The sequence below is a fragment of the Bubalus kerabau genome, chromosome 14 (assembly GCF_029407905.1).
Source record: "Bubalus kerabau isolate K-KA32 ecotype Philippines breed swamp buffalo chromosome 14, PCC_UOA_SB_1v2, whole genome shotgun sequence".
In the NCBI taxonomy this organism is placed as follows: domain Eukaryota; kingdom Metazoa; phylum Chordata; class Mammalia; order Artiodactyla; family Bovidae; genus Bubalus; species Bubalus kerabau.
The window spans coordinates 30,039,983-30,064,526 of record NC_073637.1 but is presented as its reverse complement, the minus strand read 5'-3'; the positions used below and the strand labels follow the sequence as shown (position 1 = coordinate 30,064,526).

Here is a 24,544-nt window from a genome sequence, read left to right as displayed (position 1 = left end):
AGTTCACTCAGACTCACGTCCATCGAGTCAGTGATGCCATCCAGCCATCTCATCCTCTGTCGTCCCCTTCTCCTTCTGCCCCCAATCCCTCCCAGCATCAGAGTCTTTTCCAATGAGTCACCTCTTGGCATGAGGTGGCCAAAGTACTGGAGTTTCAGCTTTAGCATCATTTCTTCCAAAGAAATCCCAGGGCTTATCTCCTTCAGAATGTATTGGTTGGATCTCCTTGCAGTCCAAGGGACTCTCAAGAGTCTCCTCCAACACCACAGTTCAAAAGCTTCAATTCTTCTGTGCTCAGCTTTCTTCACAGTCCAACTCTCACATCCGTACATGACCACTGGAAAAACCATAGCCTTGACTAGACGGACCTTTGTGGGCAAAGTAATGTCTCTGCTTTTGAATATGCTATCTAGGTTAATCATAACTTTTCTTCCAAGGAGTAAGCATCTTTTAATTTCATGGCTACAGTCACCATCTGCAGTGATTTTGGAGCCCCCAAAAATAAAGTCTGACACTGTTTCCACTGTTTACCCATCTATTTCCCATGAAGTGATACCAGATTTTCATGAAGTAATACCAGATGCCATGATCTTCATTTTCTGAATATTGAGCTTTAAGCCAACTTTTTCACTCTCCACTTTCACTTTCAAGAGGCTTTTTAGTTCCTCTTTACTTTCTGCCATAAGGGTGGTGTCATCTGCATATCTGAGGTTATTGATATTTCTCCCCCCAATCTTGATTCCAGCTTGTGTTTCTTCCAGTCCAGCGTTTCTCATGATGTACTCTGCATATAAGTTAAATAAGCAGGGTGACAATATACTACAGCCTTGATGCACTCCTTTTCCTATTTGGAACCAGTCTGTTGTTCCATGTCCTATATGTAGTATCAATAATGTATATATGACAATCCACACCCCCAATTCATCTTACTCTCACTTCCCTACATTTATCTTTCATGTGATGAAAGTGAAAGAGTGAAATGAAAAAGTTGGCTTAAAATTCAACATTCAGAAAACTAAGATTCTGGCATCTGGTCCCATTACTTCATGGCAAATAGATGGGGAAACAGTGACAGACTTTATTTTTTGGGGTTCCAAAATCACTGCCGATGGTGACTGCAGCCATGAAATTAAAAGTTGCTTGCTCCTGGGAATAAAAGTTATGACCAGCCTAGACAGCTTATTAAGAAGAAGAGACATTATTTTGCAACAAAGGTCCATCTAGTCAAAGCTGTGGTTTTTCCAGTGGTCATGTATGGATGTGAGAGTTGGACTATAAAGAAAGCTGAGCACTGAAGAACTGATGCTTTTGAACTGTGGTGTTGGAGAAGACTCTTGAGAGTTCCTTGGACAGCACGGAGATTCAACCAGTCCATCCTAAAGGAAATCAGTCCTGAATATTCATTGGAAGGACTGATGCTGAAACTGAAATTCCAATCCTTTGTCCACCTGATGCGAAGAACTGACTCATTGGAAAAACCCTGATACTGGGAAAGATTGGAAGTGGGAGGAAAAGGGGATGAGAGAGGATGAGATGGTTGGATGGCATCACCGACTCAATGGACATGAGTTTGAGTAAACTCTGTGACAGGGAGGCCTGGCGTGCTGCAGTCCATGGGGTCACAAAGAGTCAGACACAACTGAGCGACTGAACTGAACTGAACCTCTGCTTATAGCTATTTTCTTTTTTTTAAAAAAAAGTTTTATTTATTTTATCATCTGGCTGTGCTGGGTTTTTGCTGCATGTAAGTTTCCTCTAGTTGCAGTGAGTGAGGGCTACTCCTTGCTGCGGTGCACAAGTTCTCATTGTGGTGGCTTCCTTGTTGCAGAGCACAGGCTCTAGGGCATGTGGGCTTCAGGAGTTGGGGCTCTCAGGCTCTAGAGCACAGGCTCAGTGGTTGTGGTACATGGGCTTAGTTTTTCTTGGCAAATTGGATCCTCTTGGACCAGGAATCGAACCGGTGTCCTTTGCATTGCAAGATGGGATCTTAACCACTGGACCACCAGGGAAGCCCCATATAGGTACTCTTTTCTGCTCTGGGGATTTAGCAACATTTACTGAAAAAACAGTGAAGTAGGCTGAGACTGTTCCAAGGATTCCTGGTAGGAATTCTGGAGTGTTTCCTCAGACATCGGCAAATATGCCTGCAAGGAGTTTTCTAAGAAGACAGTAAAGCAACTTTGAAAGCAGGCATTGACAGAAAAGCTTGTTGACAACCGTGCCTAAAGTTTTTATTAACAGATGGATTTTTAAAAATCAAACATATACAGAAGTAAAGAGAATGCTATTATGAATCCTTGTTTACTCACCATCCAGAATCAATTAAAATAAAAATGATGTAATTAAGTTTCAGGTATTCACGCAACATTTTTATTTTTTTAGCTAGAGTATTTAAAAGCAAATCTTAGACATCATGTCATATGTGTCACTTATGGGCACATCCAAGTGATGATTCCCTAGCTCAGTGATTTTTCCTTGTTGTTCTTGTTTAGTGGCTAAGTCATATCTGACTCTTCTGCAGCCCCATGGACTGTAGCCTGCAGGCTCCTCCATCCATAGGATTCTCCAGGCAAGAACACTGGAGTGGGCTGCCATTTCCTTCTCCAGGGGATCTTCCCTGGTCAGGGATCTAACCTGAGTTTCCTGCATTGATAGGTGGATTCTTTACTACTGAGCCACAAGAGAAGCCCAATAGGTCTTTCAAATCTCTTTTAAATTTTAAGAGTTTCCTCTCCCCCACCTTTTCTTTTTTTTCTTCCCATTTTCCCTATGCTATTTCCCACATTCTAGTTTGGTTGATTACTTCCTTGTGGTGAAGTTTAACTTACTCTGTTATTCTTGTATTTTTACACTTTCAGTCCAAGATCAGTTAGTCCAAGATATTTCATAGATGGTGCCATGTCTTCTTGTTGCATCACCTCTGGAGGTGGTGATGTCTAGTTGTCACTCTTTTAATGATGGATCAATTAGTCTAGGTTGAACAGTTTGAGTTTTGGGATCCTTAAAAAATTTTTTTTTTTTTTTTTTTTTTAGCAGATGTTTGTAGATAAGTTAGCAGTTGCCTGAGGGTAACTACCCTCAAGGCAGAATGAAATCAAATGATAAGACAGTGATGTTATTCCAAAGTTCATCTCCTGATGGGCCTGTCATTGTCTCTTTTGCTATTGCTCTTTTAAGTCTCACTGTGTCACTTCTGGGGTATGTGTGCTGTGTGTGTGTGCTTGACTGTTTTGTACATTCTTTCTTTCCTTTCTTAAGTAAACAATCTCAAATTTTTATTGTCTTCATAATAAAACAAAATATGAAGCTCAAAACTGGATCAATTGGCCCTTTCTCTTATCTCCTCCCAGATCAAAAATGCTTGCATCTCTTAACAGTCAGCATTCTCCTAGATCTACTTCCCGGGTGGCTTAGCAGTAAGGAATCTGCCTACAATGTGGGAGACTCAGGTTCCATCCCTGAGTGGGGAAGATCCCCTGGAGGAGGAAATGGCAACCCATTCCAATATTCTTGCCTGGAGAATCCCATGGATAGAGGAGCCCAGCGGTTTACAGTCCACAGGGTCGCAAAGAATCGGACACGACTGAATGACTAATACTAGATCTGCAGTTGGGCTCAGCACATTCAAGCTTCAGTACAGCCTTTTTTGTAGTTTTAGCCTTTTTCTGGAAAATTGGCTGAGTCTGCCCACCATAGGCGCTCTGCTTCCTGTCATAACGCCACTTTCCCTGTGCATACAGGGAATCCTTGCCTTTCTTGTACTGTGTCGCCTTGTGCAGCTGGCGCTTGGCACACTTTGTACAGAAAGTCTGGCAGGTTTTAGGAACATTCACCACCTCTGCAAGAGCACTGTCGGCACAGAAAGAAGCTTTCTTATGTCTTGTTTCTTCCCAGAACCTGTCATAACTTGCAACTTATACATATTTTTGATGTGACTATAAAGTGAAATGTATGTATTTGACATTAAACTTGGTTTATGTTCATTATCTTTAATTTTAAAATCAGTGGATACTTCCTCTTGGGGACAGGGCCAAATGAAGCTACCTTTACTCATGCTGATTAATTTTTTTTTGGCGGGGGGAGATGCTCTGTAACTCCACACCTCTACAGAAATCAATTTTCATGCTGTTGACACCCATGACAAATACTGAGAAAAATCCTGAGTTTCTTGGAAAGACAGGAATTGATAACTTCCCTGGAGGGTACCGTTTGGATATGAGCTTTCTCGTTTTGCAAAAGGTTTGTGAACCAGGCTCCATAAGCTCTGGGGGCAGTGTGCAAGGTCATGTGTCAAATGAGAGGACCCCTGTGTCTCCAGGGAGGCGTAGGACAGATAACTGAACGTGGGCAAGGAGCCTCTCTTGCGTGTGGCCAGCTGCAGCGCTGGTGGCCACGTTCTTGCCTAGCAGACAGTGGCGCATTGATTGGCCAGAGTAGGAATGAGTCACAACTGTGTGAGCTGTATAAACACAGCCATCTCACTGCTACTGGTCAAATAACTACACATTTCCCTGGTGGCTCAGACAGTAAAGAATCTGCCCGCAGTGCAGGAGACCCGGGATAGATCCTTGGATCAGGAAGATCCCCTGAAGAAGGCAATGGCAGCCCACTCCAGTATTCTTGCCTGGGAAATCCCATGGACAGAGGAGCCTGGTGGGCTATACAGTCCATGGGGTCACAGAGTCGGACATGACTGAGTGACTGAGCAGCAGCTGTAGGATATGTTCTTATATAGTCCCAAAAAGGGATAATCATCACCTAGGATGGATCAGAATGTCATGAATGCCGCGACAGGGGGAAGGAACTCCAAGCCAGGGAGAACAGTGAGCCCTGGGTGCTGCCCGCTGGGTGCCAAGTAAGGCAGGCAGGCGGGGGCACCGGCTCTCCTTGGGGACCACACAGAGGGGCTGAGTGCTTTATTATTTAGTGCTCTGGAGGCTTGAGGCCACCCTGGAGGGTTAATGTGCACAAAGAGCTACCTTTCCACAGACTGATGGGAACAGAACTGCATGCTTAGAAATGGGAAAAGTGAGCCAGTCATCGCTCCGAGCAGGTCATCAGCACCTGGCTCTGTGTAGCACAGAGACAGACACACAGACACCTAGATGAATATGAAGGTGTGAAAGCCAATTGAGGATGAGTCAAAATAGGATCCAGCCAGAGAGCTATCACTTTATTAGTCTTCAGTTGTTTGGTCAGGAAGTGGAGGAGTGATGGGATGAATGGTGGTGCCCTGGCTGCAGTTTACTGATACATTGCTGGAGGTTGTTAGCTTTTACTTATTATTATTTTGTAAATTTATTTGTGTGTCTTTTATTTTTTAATTAATTTTTATTGGAGTATAGCTGCTTTACAATGTTGTATTAGTTTCTGCTGTACAGCAAAATGCATCAGCCATGTGCTGTGCTTAGTCATTCAGTCATGTCCGACTATTTGGACCCCATGGACTGTAGCCTGCTAGACTCCTCTGTCCATGGAATTCTCCAGGCAAGAGTACTGGGGTGGGTTGCCATGCCCTCCTCCAGGGGATCGTCCAGAAGCAGGGATCGAACCCATTGTCTTCTGCATTGCAGGCGGATTCTTTATCACCTGAGCCACCAGGGAAGCCCAGCCATACATGCACGTATGCCCTCCTTTATCGGATTTCCTTGCCATTCAGGTCACTCCAGAGCACTGAGTAGTTCCCTGTGCTATACAGTAGGTTCTCATTAGTTATGTATTTTATAAACAGTATCAATAGCGTATATATGTCCATCCCAATCTCCCAATTCTTCCCACTGCCTCCCTCTCCCACTTGGTATCCATACATTTGTTCTCTATGTCTGTGTCTACTTCTATTTTGCAATCAGGATCATCTATACCGTATTTCTAGATTCCACACATATGTGTTAATCAGAGTTTGAAAGCACATCATTCTTACCTCCCTGCCTTCTACACACTCACACACCCCCCCCCTCTGAGTTGTCCTCCCAGCTGGTTTCTAATCTAGAGCTGTAAATGCAGGATGGCTTGGCACCAACCTGTAAGGATGCCGATACCAAACATCTGTTCTCAGGAAAGAGCAGATGGACGTGACCACCTCTGGCTCCATCCAGCAGCCCAGCTGTCAGAGGAGGATTTCCTCTGAGTCTGCACTGTGAAGGGTGGAGGTACAGGGGGAACTGACTGCAGTGCTGGCCTGAAATGGGGGGCAGTGTGTCTTCCAGAACTTGGTTGCAATAGCAGACAATCAATGGTAGTCACATGGCATGTAACAATTTTTGTGAAGAAAAGTCAGCCTCCTGCAAAGGCAATCAGACAAGTCAAGATACCAGAGAAAAGTCAAGTTCTTATTTGGAAATCTGAGGAAAAGATTGGCTAAAAGCAACAGGAGAAGCTTTTTCCATCAAATTTTCTCAACTGCAGTCATGGGGCATCTTCCCTGTGGAAATTTCTAACATTATCAGATCTCTCTACTTCTCTTGGAAAACTTAGTTCTAAAACTCCACTGCTGTCTATCTTTGATAAGCTGCTTTGCTCTGATTATTTTTATGTGAAGAGTTATTGCTACACGGGGCTTCATTTTCCCACCACCCAGTCCCTGACCATTATGATGGTTTTTACAAACCTTGAAGTATTTCAGTTGCTCACGATGATGCTCCTTGATTATCTGTATCTCTTTTAGAGCAGCTTGGGTTTATGCCAAACTATGTTTCTTCCTGGGGCTTCCCTGGTGGCTCAGATCGGAAAAAATCTGCCTGCAATGCAGGAGACCTGGGTTCGATCCCTGGGTAGGGGAGATCCCCTGGAGAAGAAAATGGCAACCCACTCCAGTATCCTTGTCTGGGAAATCCCATGAACAGAGGAGCTTGGAGGGCTACAGTCCATGGGGTCACAAAGAGCTGGACACAGCTGAGCAACTAACACTATATGCCTATATATGCCTAAGTTTCTTCCTGAGAGGTGTAGCTGCTTCTATTAACCCTCTACCTCTGGTGGTACTGTTGCTTCCACCATAAGCTGCCCTGCAGCTGTCCTCTTCAAACCACAGATGACCACATGAGCAACCCTCGCACTGGTCCTTCCCCCATCATGAAAGGTGGTGTAGCAGTAGCAATGGAGGAGACCCTGGTAGAAACCCAGGATGTACTTATGTTGAGAGTTAACCTCCCCTCACCCCGACTCACAGCCATGGCAAGATAATGGACCCCAGCATAGGCTCCCCTTGACCCCCAAGCCAGACTCAGACGACAATCACTGGAAGCATCTCTATAGCCTTAGCCATAAAAAACGACATCGTTTAGATGGTGAAGCAATGGCTGCTGGGGATCTCAGAGCATCCTCACCAAGAGCCAAGATTCCTTCTCTGCTTAAACATCTGCTTCCTTGTGGGTTTGCTGACTTTATGTGAGAACTATGGCAAAGGCCAGATTGGATAGGCACAGATTTCAACTTTATCCTGTGCAGAGTGGCCAAGCAGATGAGACCCCATGTAGGGAACACTCGTTTTCTTCTTTTCCTCTTGATAAACTCTTCATCTTCTTATCAAAGTCAGCTCAGACATCACAGCTCAGTGGTGTCTTCTCTCCCCAAGTGAGAAATAAACATTCCCTCTTCTGTAAAAACTTCCCTTGCAGTCATCATTTTGTATCTGCTTGTTTCTATGTAGGCTTCCTCTCCTGGATCATTAGCTGCTGGAGGTTGAAGCTCAAAGATCACTCATCATTTTATTATTAACAAAAATAACTTTTTGTTATTTCCAGCCCAGATCCTGGTACACACGTTGTAAGTGATCAATACACAGTTGTAAATGGAAGTAAACCAATTTATTTAACCAGTGGGTCTTGATAGCTTGATGCTGTTACTTTTTTCTAAAAAAATTAACTTTTTATTTTGTACTGGGGTATGTTCCATTAATAATGTTGTAATAACTCAGCCATACTTATATATGGATCCATTCTCCTCCAAACCCCCTTCCATCCAGGCTGCCACATAACATTGAGCAGAGTGTTACCTTTTTAAAAAATTGAAATATAGCTGATTTACAATGTTGTGTTAGTTTCAGGTGTTGAGCAAAGTAATTCAGATGTGTGTGTGTGTATACATATATATGTATATATATACCCACACATATGTATAATATGTATACACATTATATATACATATATAAGTATTTATATATGTATATATAATCCTTTTTCAGATTCTTTTCCCTTATTGATTATTACAAGATATTGAATGTAGTTTCCTATGCTGTATAGTAGGTCCTTCTTGTTTATCTATTTTATGTATAATAGTATTAGTTATTATGTATAATAGTATAGTTATTATGTATAATAGTCTCTGTTAATCCCAAACTCCTAATTTACTCCTCCCTTACTTTTCCCGGTTGGTAACTATAAGTTTGTTTTCTGTGTCTGAGTCTGTTTTCATTTTGTAAATAAGTTCATTTGTTGATGCTGGTATTTTAAAGAGAGACAAAGCAGGAAAGACCAAATCCATATATGAATTGCCACCCCATCGCATCACCCCAGTGCACATAGTCACACACAGGTGGACTGTGGGCCCTGGAACCGGACACTTATGATTATGAGCAATGACACAATCAAACACAAGAATGGGGACTCCCTGTGCAAGTCTACAGCGAACGGATTGTCTATGACCATCTATCTAGAGTTGACAGTTACCTGTCTACATGTGCTTGAGAATATGACCAAGATTCTTCCGGTTCCCTTCATGAAGCAGCTTTTCCATAAACCTGGATTTGTACTCCATGGAGATCAGAGCCTTAATGAAGCTTAAAAGCCACGGTTCACGCATGCCCCGCCCCTAACGATTTAGTGCAGAAGACTGGCTTTTCCTCTAGTCTGTTGCTGGTACAAGGGATATGGCATCACTGTGCAGGTTACAATGGAACCCAAAACAAGGGCTTTTTAAAGAACAATCAGGCAGGCTGACTGATGCCAGCTGGATAAACTGTGCCATGTTTGCATACCTGAGGGGAGAACCCGCACCGACCTCTTAAATTGTTTCCTGCACAACGATTTTATTTTGGGTTTAGTTTGATGTTGCAGATTCCTGCTTCCTTCACGGTTGAAGGCATTCCATATTCATCTGGCATAATGACACACATCATCTATCAAAGCAGAAACTTGTTCTCTTGTTTCCTGCAGCTTGTAGTGGGTGCCACCTTCAGCTGAAAAGTGTGGGAGGTCAGCAGTGAACAGGATAGTTGATGTAACTAGAGATTATCACACTAAGTGAAGTAGGTCAGGAAGAGAAGGACAAACGCCATAGGATATCACTTACATGTGAAATCTAAAATGTGGCACAAATGAACCTATCTATGAGACAGAGCAGACTGATGGATAACAGATTTGTGGTTGCCAAGGGGGAGAGGGGGTCAGGGAGGGATGGACTGGGAGTTTGGGGTTGGTAAATGCAAACTATTGCATTTAGAATGGATAAACAACAAGGTCCTAATGTATGGCACAGGAAAACTATATTCAATATCTCATGATAAACCATAATGGAAAAGAATATTAGAAAAGAATGTCTATATGTGTATAAGTGAGTCACTTTGCTGTATAGCAGAGATTGGCACCACACTGTAAATCAGCTATTGTTTTTGTTGTTTTAGTTGACTCTTTGCGACCCCATGAACTGTAGCCCACCGGGTTCCTCTGTCCATGGGATTTCCCAGGCAAGGATGTTGGGAGTGGATCTTCCAGCCCCAGGGACTGAACCTGTGTCTCCTGCTTGGCAGGTGGATTCTTTACCACTGAGCCACCAGGGAAGCCTACTAAACTTCAATTTTTTAGGAAAAGCCCTTACAAGGGAGTGGAGTTGATCACAGCCTTTTAGGTAATCTTACCAGGATGTTTCATGCATTCTGGATTCACAGAGATGGAAGGGACCTTAAGAAACAGAGACAGAAGTCACGTGCCTCTGGGCCATCCCACTAGACACACTTTTCAGGCACATGGATGAGCGAGTGTCATTCAAGAAAGGAGATTCCATTACCATCAGTAATCAATTGCTGTGTTTAATAACTTCCCCTAATAAAAAGATCTTTCTTACATCCAACCAACATCTTTCATACTGCAATCTCTCTGCCGAGTTATTCTTCAGAGTGGGGATGAAAGAAATCATTCATCATCCTCTTTTCACATAAGTGTATAGAAGACGGTCCAAGTCACTGCTCGGCATTGTTTCAGTTCCTTTCTCACTTCCGAGGCTCCGGTCATCTTTGTTACTGTAAAATCCCTGCCAAGTTCCCCACATGCACAGATACCCACTTCTGGGGTAGATCATTCATGAGCACTCAATAGCATGAGTAATGAGGTGGTGGTTGCTTGGTTCTGGAATGTGATGTGGGGTGAATGCTTTTCCAAATTGGATTTGCTTTGAGAAACCAACATATATTTAAACATCTATCATGTGACTGGCACTGTGCTGATTGTGTAGCATGTGAGCCTGTGTTTCCTTTAGCTCACTCTGCTGGAATAAAACTAATTCCACATGGGGATGTGGAGGAGCCAATACAGCCTTCTAGAGGCTTCCGCCCGCAAAAAAGCTGGGGGAGGAATTACAGATTTGGGCAAAGAGGCAGCTGGTGAATCCTTTCATACATATTTCTTATACTAGTTACCAATTTCCTCTGTCATCAGGAAATTACAGAGCATTGGCCTGAAAGAACGGGAAGGTCATCTGAGCAAGTCTACAATGTCATGGTGAGAGTGTCTCACCCAAGAAAGACCCCAGCTCCACCCCTTACTACTTGAGAGACTTTGGGAAGATCGTTTATCATCTATGAATCTCAGGTTTCTTATTTATAAAGTGGACTATTAGTACATTATTTTCATGAGGATGAAGTGAGATAATAGTGCAAATTGTACACGGTAGCTACTGTTTTATATAGTTGTCTAGTTGCTGCTTAGAGTTTTCTAGGAATGCAGTCATGGTATCTATTTTCTTGTTTTTTAGTATTTTATCAGTCAAGTGACTGTGACTCCTTCCTTATACTCAATTGAAATCTGTCAAGTTTGAGGTGTTTTCATTGTAGTTGTTGACTTTCTTCTGATTAATCATTTGAGTACTAGGTGGACTTCTCTGGTGCCTCAGATGGTAAAGAATCTGCCTGCAGTGCAGGAGACCTGTGTTTTATTCCTGGGTCAGGAAGGTCCCCTGGAGGAAGACATGGCTACCCACTCCAGTAGCACATGGGCCTGTGTTTCCTTTAGCTCACTCTGCTGGAATAAATACTACCCACTCCAGTATTCTTGCCTAGAAAATTCCAAGGACAAAGGAGCCTGGCAAGCTACAGTTCATGGGGTTGCAAACAGTTGGACATGACTGAGTGACTAACACTTTTTTTTTTCTTTTGAGTACTAGGCACAGTCATAAGCAGCTTTAGAGATGCTCTTTATACCGTATTCCATTTAATCCATCCTCCCTCCTCCACCCAGTTGACAGAACCAAGTCTATTCTCAGAGACATGAAAGAAGGCCCCTGGGATCACACAGTTAGAGCCTGGATCCTAACCTAGTCTTATGCTCCCCCAAGACACATATTAAGCCTCTGTTTTGTACACTAAATCATCCTTTCTTCCCCCAATTTGGCAATCTAATAACAAGAAAAATAAAGCAAAACTATCATTTAAGAAACTTAAATCATTGTACTACTTGAAATCCTTTTTGGAATGAACAATAATAATGATAATGTTGGGTTACATGTGAAAGGTGTGTTTCAAATATGAGTGGAAAATTAAACCAATGATTAGTAGTGGTAGGTCCAAATTATTTCAGGTTTGGTTAGTTTTGGCCAAGTTAGAAGGATTAATATTTTCCATCTCATCACACCTTTACTTACAGATGAACAGGCTTTAACGTAACATGATCCTGGCAGTAGGAGTGTGCATCAAGTCCACCTATGAAATCAACTGCAAATACAACATAGCCCGACATGAATAAGTGTGCAAATTCACATAATAGTAGATGATTTAAAAAGAACACATAAAAAGATAACAAAAATATTTATCACACAATGGAAGAATGTGTATTTAATCTAAAGACTGTTCAAAATATTATCAGTGGTCAAAAAATGAGGAAATTTAAAACAAGTTTTTTAATGGAGGATAATTGTTTTACAATGTTGTGTTGGTTTCTGTCATACATCAACATGGATCAGCCACAGGTATACATATGTGCCCTCCCTCTTGAACCTTCCTCCCACCTCCCACCCCATTCCACCTCTCTAGGTTGTCACAGAGCACCTGAAAAAAATGGGGAAATTTGAAGAAACACACACAGAAGTTGGGATCTTAGGGACTGAAAAATCACAGTTGTTACTGGCTTTAGTAAAAAATGAAGTATACTAAATAGTATTAGATTTTAAATAATGTGCTTGTCCTTAGGCATACAAATATGCCCTTTCCCCTCATATATCAAAAGATATACCTTTTCTTCTTGTTGCCAGAAACCATTATTTTTTCCTTAAGAATATTTATTGCATTATTAGAAAGACCTTTGAGAAGTCACAAAATCTATGTCCTTGCCCTCTGTCTTCAAGCCATTTCTGACAAATAAGCACCTGCATTTTGCAGAGAAAGTTTCAACTTCTCTCTGGTAGTGTGGTACTTGCCTCATACTGTATAGACTCACTAATTTTGTTAATATTTTTTATAATCTGTTTCCACTTTGATCAAAACCTCAATCTTTCTTTTGCAAACCTAATGTCCATGGTTAATCTTAGCTCATTTCTCCTTTTTTTTTTTTTCTTTCCTGCTGTAGTCCATTAAAGCTATTAATTAGGTCATATCAAGCTCTGGTTATATTATAGTACTTTAACATTAGCTCTAACATATACATCTATCTGGATGTATAGGAACACCCTGAGCTTGGTATGTGTGTGTGTTTAGGTACACAAGATGTGAATATTTTATCATATTCTCCACTCAAAACAGGCATGCTAGTAAACTGTGATTTTGAGAAAGATGAATTAGCCTAGAAGTTCAGAGGGGCCAAGAAAAGCCCATCCTTTTCCTACCAAGGCACATAAGTCACCTGGACGCAACCTTAAGGAGATAAGTAGTCAGAGAAGAGTCAATCTGAGACACTAAAATGATTTTCCCAGGACTTCCCTGGTTGTCCAGTGGTTAAGAATCCACCTGCCAATGCAGGAGACACAGGTTTGATCTTTCCTTAGGGAAGATCCCACAATGCCTTGGGGCAACTAAGCTTGTAAGGTGCAACAAGAGGAGCCCTGGGATGAGAAGCCCTTGTGCAGCAAGAAGACCCAGTGCAGCAAAAAATAAATAAATAAATAAAATACTTTAAAAAATTCTTCTATTAAAAAAGGAATCTTGTCAGAGAGAACTACCAGTGTCTAAAGGGGTCATTTAGTCAGATTAGATTAAGTTTTTTTTAGATTAGATATTTAATCAAATATCCAACCCCTGACCTTGTTGACCAATGGGTGAAAATTTAGAAGGAAAAATCACCTGATCAATTAACATTATTGATTAAAAATTGAATGGTCCTAAAAGAAAAAGTTGGGTAGTACTATAATTTACTGAACTGATATGGAAAATATTTTCATAGTTAAAGATACTATGACTTACAGAGGCACCTTTGGAAGTTGAAGGGTATGTTAAAAGAAACAAAATTATAAAAACATACATTCATGAATAAAATTATTCAATTAAAAAATTATTTCAAAATAAAATTATTTATAAAAATGAATATTAAAATCAACATACATATTTATTAAAGCAGAATAAAAAGAAAACTTCATATTCATTTGAACATTAAAATGTAACATTAACATGATTATTTTTGGTATAAATTCATGTACTGCTATGAATCTGCTCCATGGTCCATGTCTGTCTGTAATATACCACATCATTGATCTTTTGGGGGAAAATATACACATATCTTTTCAATATGGTTTTTTATTTTTATAAATTTATTTACAATCTTATTTAACATTTCTTTTTATGATTAGTAAACTTGAAATTGCTGATATCTTGATTGCCTCTGCAAATCATAGTATTTTTAACTATGAAAATATTTTCCGTATCAGTTCAGTTCAGTCGCTCAGTCGTATCCAACTCCAACCCCATGGACTGCAGCATGCCAGGCTTCCCTGTCTATCACCAACTCCCAGAGCTTGCTCAAACTCATGCTGATAAATGCCAAGCAAATTTGCTACAGAAAGGACAGGTCTCATATAGTTTAGCCCAAATACTTTCCCAAGCACTGCAATTTTACCTCCATTTAGCACATCATTCTGTGCCAAAAATTTTACAAGACACAAAATAACTTGCATTTATTTATGTTACTTTTTAGATCTTCTCACATTAACTTTTTTTCATTTTGGTGCAGAATATAAATTTGTCAAATAAAATGCAGCTCTGTCAAAAGAGTCTTTTCTCAAGTCAAGAGATTTCAAAAGGAAACTATGAAACTGAAAATCAAATTTCATATAACATTTGAACTCTCAATATTTAATTTGTCCAGTTCGCTTGTTTTGTGAGCATAAATTTCTATGTTTTCCTTTTTTGTAAGCTTTCACTTATTGCCATTTACTAAAAGATTCAAAAGATGATTTTGGGGGTGCTTCATTTGTTGAATAATTTGACTTAAGTACTTCAACTGATCTTGAATGCAGTGCAGCTAAAATGTGGAAGACTCATTTATAAAATGCTCACAGTCATTTGGATTAATTTATGAAGTATTTCTTTAAAGACAGAAATGACCCTAACTGATTGATGAAGAGAAGCCAAGAGAGAAAACATATTCTGTCATCCCAAAGACTTTGTTTTGTTTGCTTGTTTTCAACATCAATTGCATTACAAAAATATACTCAGGGAAATGCAGACCAAAACCACAATGAGATTCTACTTTATATTCACTAAAATGGCTATAAAGATCAGAAAATAAATGTTGGTAAAGATGTGGAGAAATTGGAACCCTCATGCACTGCTGGTGGTAATGTAAAATGTTGCAAGACAGGTGGTTCTTAAAAGAGGAAATGCAGAGTTACCATGCATGCGTGCATGCTCAGTCATGCCTGACTCCTTGTGACCCATGGACTGTAGCCTACCAGGCTCCTCTGTCCATGGGGATTCTCTAGACAAGAATGCTGGAGTGGGTTGCCATGCCCTCCTCCAGGGGATCTTCCTGACCCAGGGATCGAACCCATGTCTCCCACATCTCCTGCATTAGCAAGTGGATTCTTACTCCTAGGTATATACCCAAGAGAAATGGAAACATACATCCACACAAAAATTTGTACACAAATTTTTAAACTCTCAATATTTAGTTTGTCCAGTTTGCTTGTTTTGTGAGCATAAATTTCCATGTTTTCCTTTTTTGTAAGCTTTCACTTATTGCCATTTACGAAAAGATTCAAAAGATGATTTTGAATCATTTTTGAAAACAGCATTATTCATCATATCCAAAAGGTGGGAAAAGCAGGTAATTAAGAAACTGAAGACATCAAGAATCTTTTATGGGTAGAACAGAACCATGTTGTTTTTGACAACAGAAACCTGATATTTCCATATTAGAAAAATAGTTTTTTAAGCACACACTGACACTCCCCATTTGCCAGAGTAGGAATACAGTTTAAGTCAAGAGGTAAACTGAAGTGTTTATAGATTTTAAAGTTTTTAAAAATGATGCTTTAAAAAATGAAGTTGTTCTTTGACCCAACGAAATACTTGAAAACATCTCAGTAGGAAATACCTTCAGCTTTTTAAGCTTTCAGAGTGGTAGCTGTATCACACTGATAAGAAAGTGAAGTGACTGCATTCTAAAAGTCACCGTAATGAGAAAGATGTGAGAACAGAAGCTGCTGAATTAAGGAGTTGCTCCAGTAGAAATAAGGAGATGAATTGCAATGAAACCTGAGAAGTCGCAGAAGAGGCATAGATGGGTTTTCAGAAATATTAGAAAAGGAGAATTAGAAACAAAACATGAAATCTGAAGTAATCACAGCAAGAACACCATTTAAGGGTCTTTGGCAGAAGAGTGGCCTTGGAGGAGACGAAGAAGACAGAAGGTAGGGGGGGTGTGCACAACTTGCTGAGTGACCTGCAGGATAATTGACTTGAATTCTCTGGTTATTAAAGTCTTAAAATGTAGAACAGAAAGATCAGCACAATTAAGAGCTGGCATCAATGGTGCAGAAAAGCCGGTTACAGAGAACATTGCCCTCTTCACCCATTCTCGGAAACTGAGGTGTTACTATAAAAGATCCCTTGGGGAGAGCCCACAGCCTGGAAACCCCATTGTTCATAGTCCTTTCAAATGTATTTCCTGTGCCAACTTCCAACCACAGAGCCAAGTGACTTCTTGGAACAAATTATGTTACTTGCAATGGAACATCTTTGCGGTTATTCACTTTCCCCACGGCAGATCCCAGACAGGGGCTCTCACTGACCTGGAGGAACTCCAAAGCCACTCTGGATTTACAGCATCATCTTACTGTACAAACACAGACCTGTTTTCCACTTGTTGGGCTTCCCTGGTGGCTCAGACGGTAAAGAATCCACCTGCAACGCTGGAGAACCGGGTTCCATCCCTGGGTCAGGAAGATCCTCTGGAGAAGGGAATGACTACCCACTCCAGTATTCTTGCCTGGAAAATTCCATGGACAGAGGAACCTGGTGGGCTACAGTCCATGGGGTCGCAAGGCACGACTAACACTTTCACTTTTCTTTTTTTCCCACTTTTCCACTTGTAAGAGATTCACAACTGAGTCTTCTGTTTGACTACAGGGAACTTTTGGTCATCAGTGAGGTTTCCAATAGATAACTCAGTACTACTGACTCAGGGCTTCATCCAGACACTGCAATCCTGACTGACACCTAAAGCAAGACAGGCCATTTTCAGTGCACACTCAAGCTATCATTTATGTCCCAGGTTTAACTAGATTCACCCTGGTGGCTGAATTCACCCAGGTAAAGAACTCGCCTGACGATGCAGGAGATACAAGACATGTGGGTTTGATCCCTGGGTTGGGAAGATCCCCTGGAGGAGGGCATGGCAATACAGTCCAGTATTCTTGCCTGGAGAATCCCCATGGACAGAGGAGCCTGGCAGGTTACAGTTCATGGGGTCACAAACAGCTGGACACGACTAAGTGTGCATGCACACACAGCAAATAATGAACCAGAATGCAGGCATTTTTTTCTGATCCAGCTCTGTTGCACACTGCCTTGTCCCTGATTGGGAAACACGGAGACACTCTACCATTGCGTTTAGCTCAGAGAAATGAAAAGACTTGGGAGGATGAGGATCAATTAACAGATTTACTCTGAGCCTGCTTCTTGCTCTATCATCGTTCCCACTATGTCGTTATGAGACTATTCTAATAAGCATTTATTTTATAGATCACCAGCAATACTGCTTAAGGGAGCACTGCTCAGGCTTCTAAAGAATTCAAATATGGGGGCCTTACATTGTGATTTACTCATTCTGTGATAGGAATTCATAAGAGAAAAGCCAGGGCAGATGCTCGACATCCACTGAGTTCATGCAGAGAGGCCCTTTACAGACCACAGGGAGGATTTTGCAGACCCCCGTAGGTAATGTAGGCTTTTAGGAGAGACCAGTGATTTCTGAGGGAGCTGGCAACTGAACTCTGCCTGCGTTACTAGGGAACGAGCTGGCCCACAGCATCGCTGATCTGCTGCCTCCCCCTGTCTGAAGAATCTGAGCTTTCAGAGGGCATGACCCACTGTGCCAAATCGCAGACCATGGTGGGGCAGCTCACATCACACAGAGTGGGTACAGGCATGGTGCCCCCATGGGCCTGCTGCAGCTGGTGAACTTGACCGTGCCCTGAAACGCTGCTGACCCCCAGAGGAGGTGGTTGAGGCTGTGCAACCGCCTGCCAGAAATAACTTTAGCAATGTTAAGAGCTGTTCAAACTGGTAGATGACAGCCCACAGGCAAGCTTTATAAATGTTCATGATTGTTCTCTTTATAATGCAGGAAATTTACCATCCTCACCCCCCACCCCCACCTTTCAGAAAGCACTGGGAACTGAAGAAGGGAAACTTCTCACATGGGACCCCTGAGACACTCAGGGAGAAGTCAGCCTCACTGGAAGGGCAGAGTCTGCCACCCTAGAGGCGGCCTTGGCCAGGTCTGTCTTCCAGCACGTTTACCTCTTTTTGCCTGCTATCAGCCATGCAAGATGGACTCATCTCACTTCATCTGGTCCCCCTCAGGCAAAGACACTGATGTGGAAAATTGATACAGCGCAATGACTCAGATGGCACTATGGCCTGGGAAACACCGAGAGGTGTCACTGGGAGAGTCTGGAGGGTCTGGAAGAAACCACACGTCTGTCTGGGGGCCCCAGTCCCTCCTCCTCTTGGGGGGTCGGGGTGGGGAGGCAATAAGAGGCCAGCTGTCTTCAGCTGGGGAGTGCATGCCCCAGGGGATGTGAGGACTTCTCAAATGGTGTGTAATTTAAGGTGGAGGTGGAAGTGTTAGTTGCTCAGTCATGTCCAACTCTTTGCGACCCCATGGCCTGTAGCCCACCAGGCTCCTCTGTCCATGGAATTCTCCAGGCAAGAATATTGGAGTGGGTTGCCATGCCCTTCTCCAGGGAACCTTCCCAACCCAGGGATTGAACCTGTGTCTCCTGCATTGCAGGCAGATTCTTTACCATCTTAGCCACCCAGGAAACCAATTTATGGTTCAGTTCAGTTCAGTTCAGTCACTCAGTCGTGTCCGACTCTATGAGACCCCATGAATAGCAGCACGCCAGGCCTCCTTGTCCATCACCAACTCCCGGAGTTCACTCAGACACACGTCCATTGAGTCAGTGATGCCATCCAGCCATCTCATCCTCTATTGGCCCCTTCTCCTCCTGCCCCCAATCCCTCCCAGCATCAGAGTCTTTTCCAATGAGTCAACTCTTGGCATGAGGTGGCCAAAGTACTTGAGTTTCAGCTTTAGCATCATTCCTTCCAAAGAAATCCTAGGGCTGATCTCCTTCAGAATGGACTGGTTGGATCTCCTTGCAGTCCAAGGGACTATCAAGAGTCTTCTCCAACAACACAGTTCAAAAGCATCAATTCTTCAGTGCTCAGCTTTCTTCACAGTCCAACTCTCACATCCATACATGACCACTGGAAAAACCATAGCCTTGACTAGACAGACCTTTGTTGGCAAAGTAATGTCTCTGCTTTTGAATATGCTATCTAGGCTGGTCATAACTTTTCTTCCAAGGAGTAAGCATCTTTTAATCTCATGGCTGCAGTCACCATCTGCAGTGATTTTGGGGCCCAAAATATAAAGTCTGACACTGTTTCCACTGTTTCCCCATCTATTTCCCATGAAGTGATGGGACCAGATGCCATGATCTTCGTCTTCTGAATGTTGAGCTTTAAGCCAACTTTTTCACTCTCCACTTTCACTTTCATCAAGAGGCTTTTGAGCTCCTCTTCACTTTCTGCCATAAGGGTGGTGTCATTTGCATATCTGAGGTTATTGGTATTTCTCCCGGCAATCTTGATTCTAGCTTGTGCGTACTCTGCATATAAGTTAAATAAGCAGGGTGACAATATACAGCCTTGACATATTCCTTTTCCTATTTGGAACCAGTCTGTTGTTCCATGTCCAGTTCTAACTGTTGCTTCCTGACCTGCATATGGGTTTCTCAAGAGGCAGGTCAGGTGGTCTGGTATTCCCATCTCTTTCAGAATTTTCCACAGTTTATTGTGAGCCACACAGTCAAAGGCTTTGGCATAGTCAATAAAGCAGAAAATAGATGTTTTTCTGGAACTCTCTTGCTTGTTCAATGATCCAGCGGATGTTGGCAATTTGATCTGTGGTTCCTCTACCTTTTCTAAAACCAGCTTGAACATCTGGAAGTTCATGGTTCACGTATTGCTGAAGCCTGGCTTGGAGAATTTTGAGCATTACTTTACTAGTGTGTGAGATGAGAGCAATTGTGCAGTAGTTTGAGCATTCTTTGGTATTGCCTTTCTTTGGGATTGTAATGAAAACTGACCTTTTCCAGTCCTGTGGCCACTGCTGAGCCAATTCCAAAAGTGTTATTCCAAAATGTGTGTGTCCTGAAAAGGTACCTTTGGCCATTCTGGCCATTCTGGTTCTGGGTTCACACATTCTCTTCCACAGCTATCTACTTTCTGCTTGACTGAAGGCATTTATCTCAACCATCTGGAGAGGCACTCATCTTATTGCATTTCCCAGGGTAAAAGGCTCCAGGGCACTAAACCAAAGGGAAGTTTTAATTTCTTATGAGGGATGATAAAGTAACAGCTACTAATGACAAGGTAGGTAGCTTCCAAAATAATTGAAGGAGGACATAATTGATTTATCACTTGTAGTACTTTAAAATAATCTAACAATTTTTATTGAATTATAATTTACCATGTCCTGTTTGTTTCAGATGTACAGCAAAGTGTTTCAGTTATACACATATATTTATATATAGATATATATCCTTTTATAATTTTTTCCATTATAGGTTATTACAAGACATTGAGTATAGTTCTCTGTGATATATAGTATATCCTTGTTGGTCATCTATTTCATATATATTAGTGTGCATATTTTAATTCCAAACTGCTAATTTATCCTTCCCTAAAAAATAATTTTTTGACATATACTTCAACCACTTTATAATTCCCATTTATCCTATCTGCTTTCCTCCTTTATTTTTTCTCTTTTGTGTTTACCACTGTTTACCATGTTGTACTATATATTTTGGGCTTTCCTTGTGGCTTAGTGGTAAAGAATCTGCCTCCCAATGCAAGGAGACCCAAGAGATGCAGTTTCGATCCCTGGGTTGGGAAGATCATCTGGAGAAGGAAATGGCAACCTACTCTAGGTTCTCGCCTGGAAATCCCATGGACAGAGAAGCCTAGCGGGCTGTGGTCCATGGGATGGCAGAGTTGGACATGACTGAGCAGGCACACACGCACTATATATTTTACTTAAAAAAAAAACTTGTTTGATATCTGACTCCTTCACTATAATTTAAGTTTTATGAGATAAAAATTTTTATCTGATCTTGTCTGGTTTTGTTCACTGCTATCTCCCCAGAACTTAGAACAGTGCCTGGTACAAGGTAAGCTCTCAAAACTATTTGGGGAGAGAAGGAATTAACACAATTGAGTGACATTGCTGTAACAAATTTCCTCCCAGTCTTATATTGAAATGAGGTAAAAAGTACCTCAGGTACCTATTATATTCTAGCAATAACTAATATTCATCTATGAATACATGAACTAATTGAAACAAAACCACCCTGTCCATTTTATTAAGAGGTACCCTTCCAATAAATATTTCATTTTATGTTTAAGACTTGTTCATCAATATCTGCAATAAATTTATGTTTGCTCAGTTCTAAAGTGTCAGTAGCTCACTCGTGTCTAAATCTTTGTGATCCCATGGACTGCAGCCAGACTCCTCTGTCCATGGAATTCTCCAGGCAAGAATACTGGACTGGGTTACCATTTCCTTCTCCAGGGGATCTTTTCAACCCAGGGATCGAACCTGGGTCTCCAGCATTGCAGACATATTCTTTACCATCTGAGCCACCAAGGAAGCCCACCATTGTTCTAAAGATAAGCTTCAAATGCGAAATCTGATTTTGCCAAAATAAGGAAGGCACATTTTTTATTTTTAAAGATCATACCCACAATATTTGTCATATCACACTCTGTTACATTTGATTGTTGTTTGTTGTTGTTTAGTTGCTGAGTTGTGTCTGACTCTTTGTGACCCCATGGACTGTAGCCTGCCAGGCTCCTCTGTCCATGGGATTTCCCAGGCAAGAATACTGGAGTGGGTTGCCTTTTCCTTCTCAAGGGGATCTTCCCAATTCAGGGATAGAACTCACATCTCCTGCATTAGGCAGACCTTGGCAGGAGGATTCTTTATCACTGAGTCATCAGGGAAGCCATTTGATTGAGCTAGATTTTAATAATGGCAGATTATTAATTAGATGTTCATTTTATAGCCATACAAAATTTTGCAACTATTAAAAGTAAACAGTTATTTTTTTTGGTGGGGGCATTGTTTTCACAATTGTGTAGTATTTGAATTACATCCTAAAATTCTGTTATTGTAATGATAAGCTTTACATTGAATTCTTGCTAATGAGACATTTGATTTTGTTGGTGCTAGTGGTAAAGACAATGGCACCCCACTCCAGTACTCTTGCCTGGAAAATCCCATGGACGGAGGAGCCTGGTAGGCTGCAGTCCATGGGGTCGCTAAGAGTCGGGCACGACTGAGCGACTTCACTTTGACTTTTCACTTTCATGCATTGGAGAGAAGCAAATGGCAACCCACTCCAGTGTTCTTGCCTAGAGAATCCCAGGGATGGGGGAGCCTGGTGGGCTGCCGTCTATGGGGTCGCACAGGGTTGGACACGACTGAGTGACTTCACTTTGACTTTTCACTTTCATGCATTGGAGAAGGAAACGGCAACCCACTCCAATGTTCTTGCCTGGAGAATCCCAGGGACGGCGGAGCCTGGTGGGCTGCCGTCTACGGGGTAGCACAGAGTCGGACACGACTGAAGCGACTTAGCAGCAGCAGCAGCAGCAGCAGTGGTAAAGAACTCACCTGCCATGCCTGCCAATGTAGGAGACTAAGAAAGGTGGGTTTGCTCCCTGGGTTGGGAAGGTCCCCTGAAGGAGGGCATGACAACCCATTCCAGTATTCTTGCCTGGAGAATCCATTGGACAGAGGAGCCTGGTGGGCTACAATCCATAGGGTTGCAGAGCTGGACATGACTGAAGTGACTTAGCATGCACTCTTGAGCCATTTTTTTTTTTAGCTTTTAACTGGCATTGTTTTATTCTCTAGTCATTTTTCCTCATAGTAGCACAGACACTGAGGGGAAATCACTCTTTTTTCTTGGTATTTCAAGTCACTCTATGGGATACTTTGTACGTAATACATCCCCTTTGTGCAAAGTGCGCAGAGTGACATTTCCCCAATGCTTTCAGTGTTATTCCTTTAGGTGCATGGGTACACTTATTCTATGACACTATTTGAATAGAAACTACAAAATTTCTATTTTGTATTCTATAAATCTATACAGTTTTTCTGTAAGGATACCATGGACAGTCTCTAGCATTTTGTCTCGATTCTTGTGCTAGGGGAACCTGGTTATAGTGTCCCTACAAGGTGCTGTGATAATAAAGCATCTGTTGCTGTAATTTCTTCTCTCACTCTTGACTGCTAGAGTTGTATCATCTTTATAAAAATGCCTAGGACATCCCGGCTCCCACAGCCTTCTTCCTCAATGCACACATACACTTTTTAGTTTTCATTTTCTCATATTCAGGAAGAAAGGACCTAGGTCCTTTTCTTTTTCCTTTTTAATTTTCATCTTTAATCATATAGTTGCTTTTATAAAATTAGTTTTTGTTGGCATAGAATTGCCTCACCATGTTGTTTGTTTCTGCTGTACAGGAAAGTGAATCAGCTATATGTTTACATATATCCCCTCTTTTTTTTTTTTTAAATTGTTTTCTATTCCCTTTAAAGTGCTTCCCAGGTGGAATAGTGGTAAAGAATCCGCTTGCCAATGCAGGAGACGCAGATGTGGCTTCAACTCCTGGGTCGGGAAGAGCCCCTGGAGTAGGAAATGGCAATCCACTCCAAGTACTCTTGCTTAGAGAATTCCATGGACAGAGGAGCCTGGTGGGCTACAGTCCATGGGGTCGCAACGAGTCAGCCAGGGCTGAGCATGCAAGCATGCGGGCACACACATTCCCTTTAAAGTTACTCAGGTTTTTAAAGCCACGTAAGTTGTACCCCTTTCCTTTTGTAGATACACTGCTAACCCTTTGGTTCATCTTCATCAGTAATTGGGTGGAATGGCTGCTTACTATTAACAACTGCAATTTGGCTTTCCTGAAGTCTCTTTCAAAGTTTTTATAAGTTTTCAATTACTGTATGCTCAGAATCAGGGGTGGCTGAAGGCCTTTGCATCATTACTATTAGGCTCATTCAGAGGAATATTTTATTCTAGAGGAAAAAAGATTTTTAAAAATTCTGAAAACACCTCCCTTTTCTATTTTTGGAGCTCCCTTTTCATTTTTTATTTGGATGAATTTCCTCTTTTGTTTTTCTCATGGGTCCACATTTCTGAAGGCAGATGTTCCCATAATCAGAGCACACAGTTTCTTTCCACTTTAAAATTTTCCATTAGTATATAATACTTAAACAATGGCACAGTGAATTTCTAAGATCTGTTTGGGGTCAATAAAGCAGAATGGAATGACTCAGAGAAAAAATATTAAATTAAAAAGGTAAGGGCTAAAAACAGCTCTAAGAATTTGTCTAAACAGGTACATATTCCCCCCTTATACAATGTATTTTTCTTAGTTATTCAATGTTTCCCCAATATTTTTTTATCATTCATTTAAATCTAGCTAATGTTTTATTTTGCTATATAAATCAAGTGACAAATACTTGTTGACTTTGAAGTCTCTATAATTCAGTTTTTCCTGTCTGCTTCTACAATTTTGAACATTTCTACTTTGAATATTCTTTTT

At 41.5% G+C, this 24,544-nt stretch overlaps 1 protein-coding gene and 1 pseudogene across 1 annotated transcript in view; both read right to left on the bottom strand.

Moving 5' to 3' along the window:
• Window positions 1-24,544, bottom strand: part of NKAIN3 (sodium/potassium transporting ATPase interacting 3) — a 305,096-nt gene that overhangs the window by 3,117 nt on the left and 277,435 nt on the right. Inside the window, exon 6 of the mRNA XM_055546386.1 lies at window positions 11,851-11,920. Coding sequence (XP_055402361.1) covers window positions 11,851-11,920 — 70 coding nt within the window. The remainder of the gene's footprint in view (window positions 1-11,850; window positions 11,921-24,544) is intronic.
• Window positions 3,309-5,041, bottom strand: LOC129627259 (60S ribosomal protein L36a-like; annotated as a pseudogene).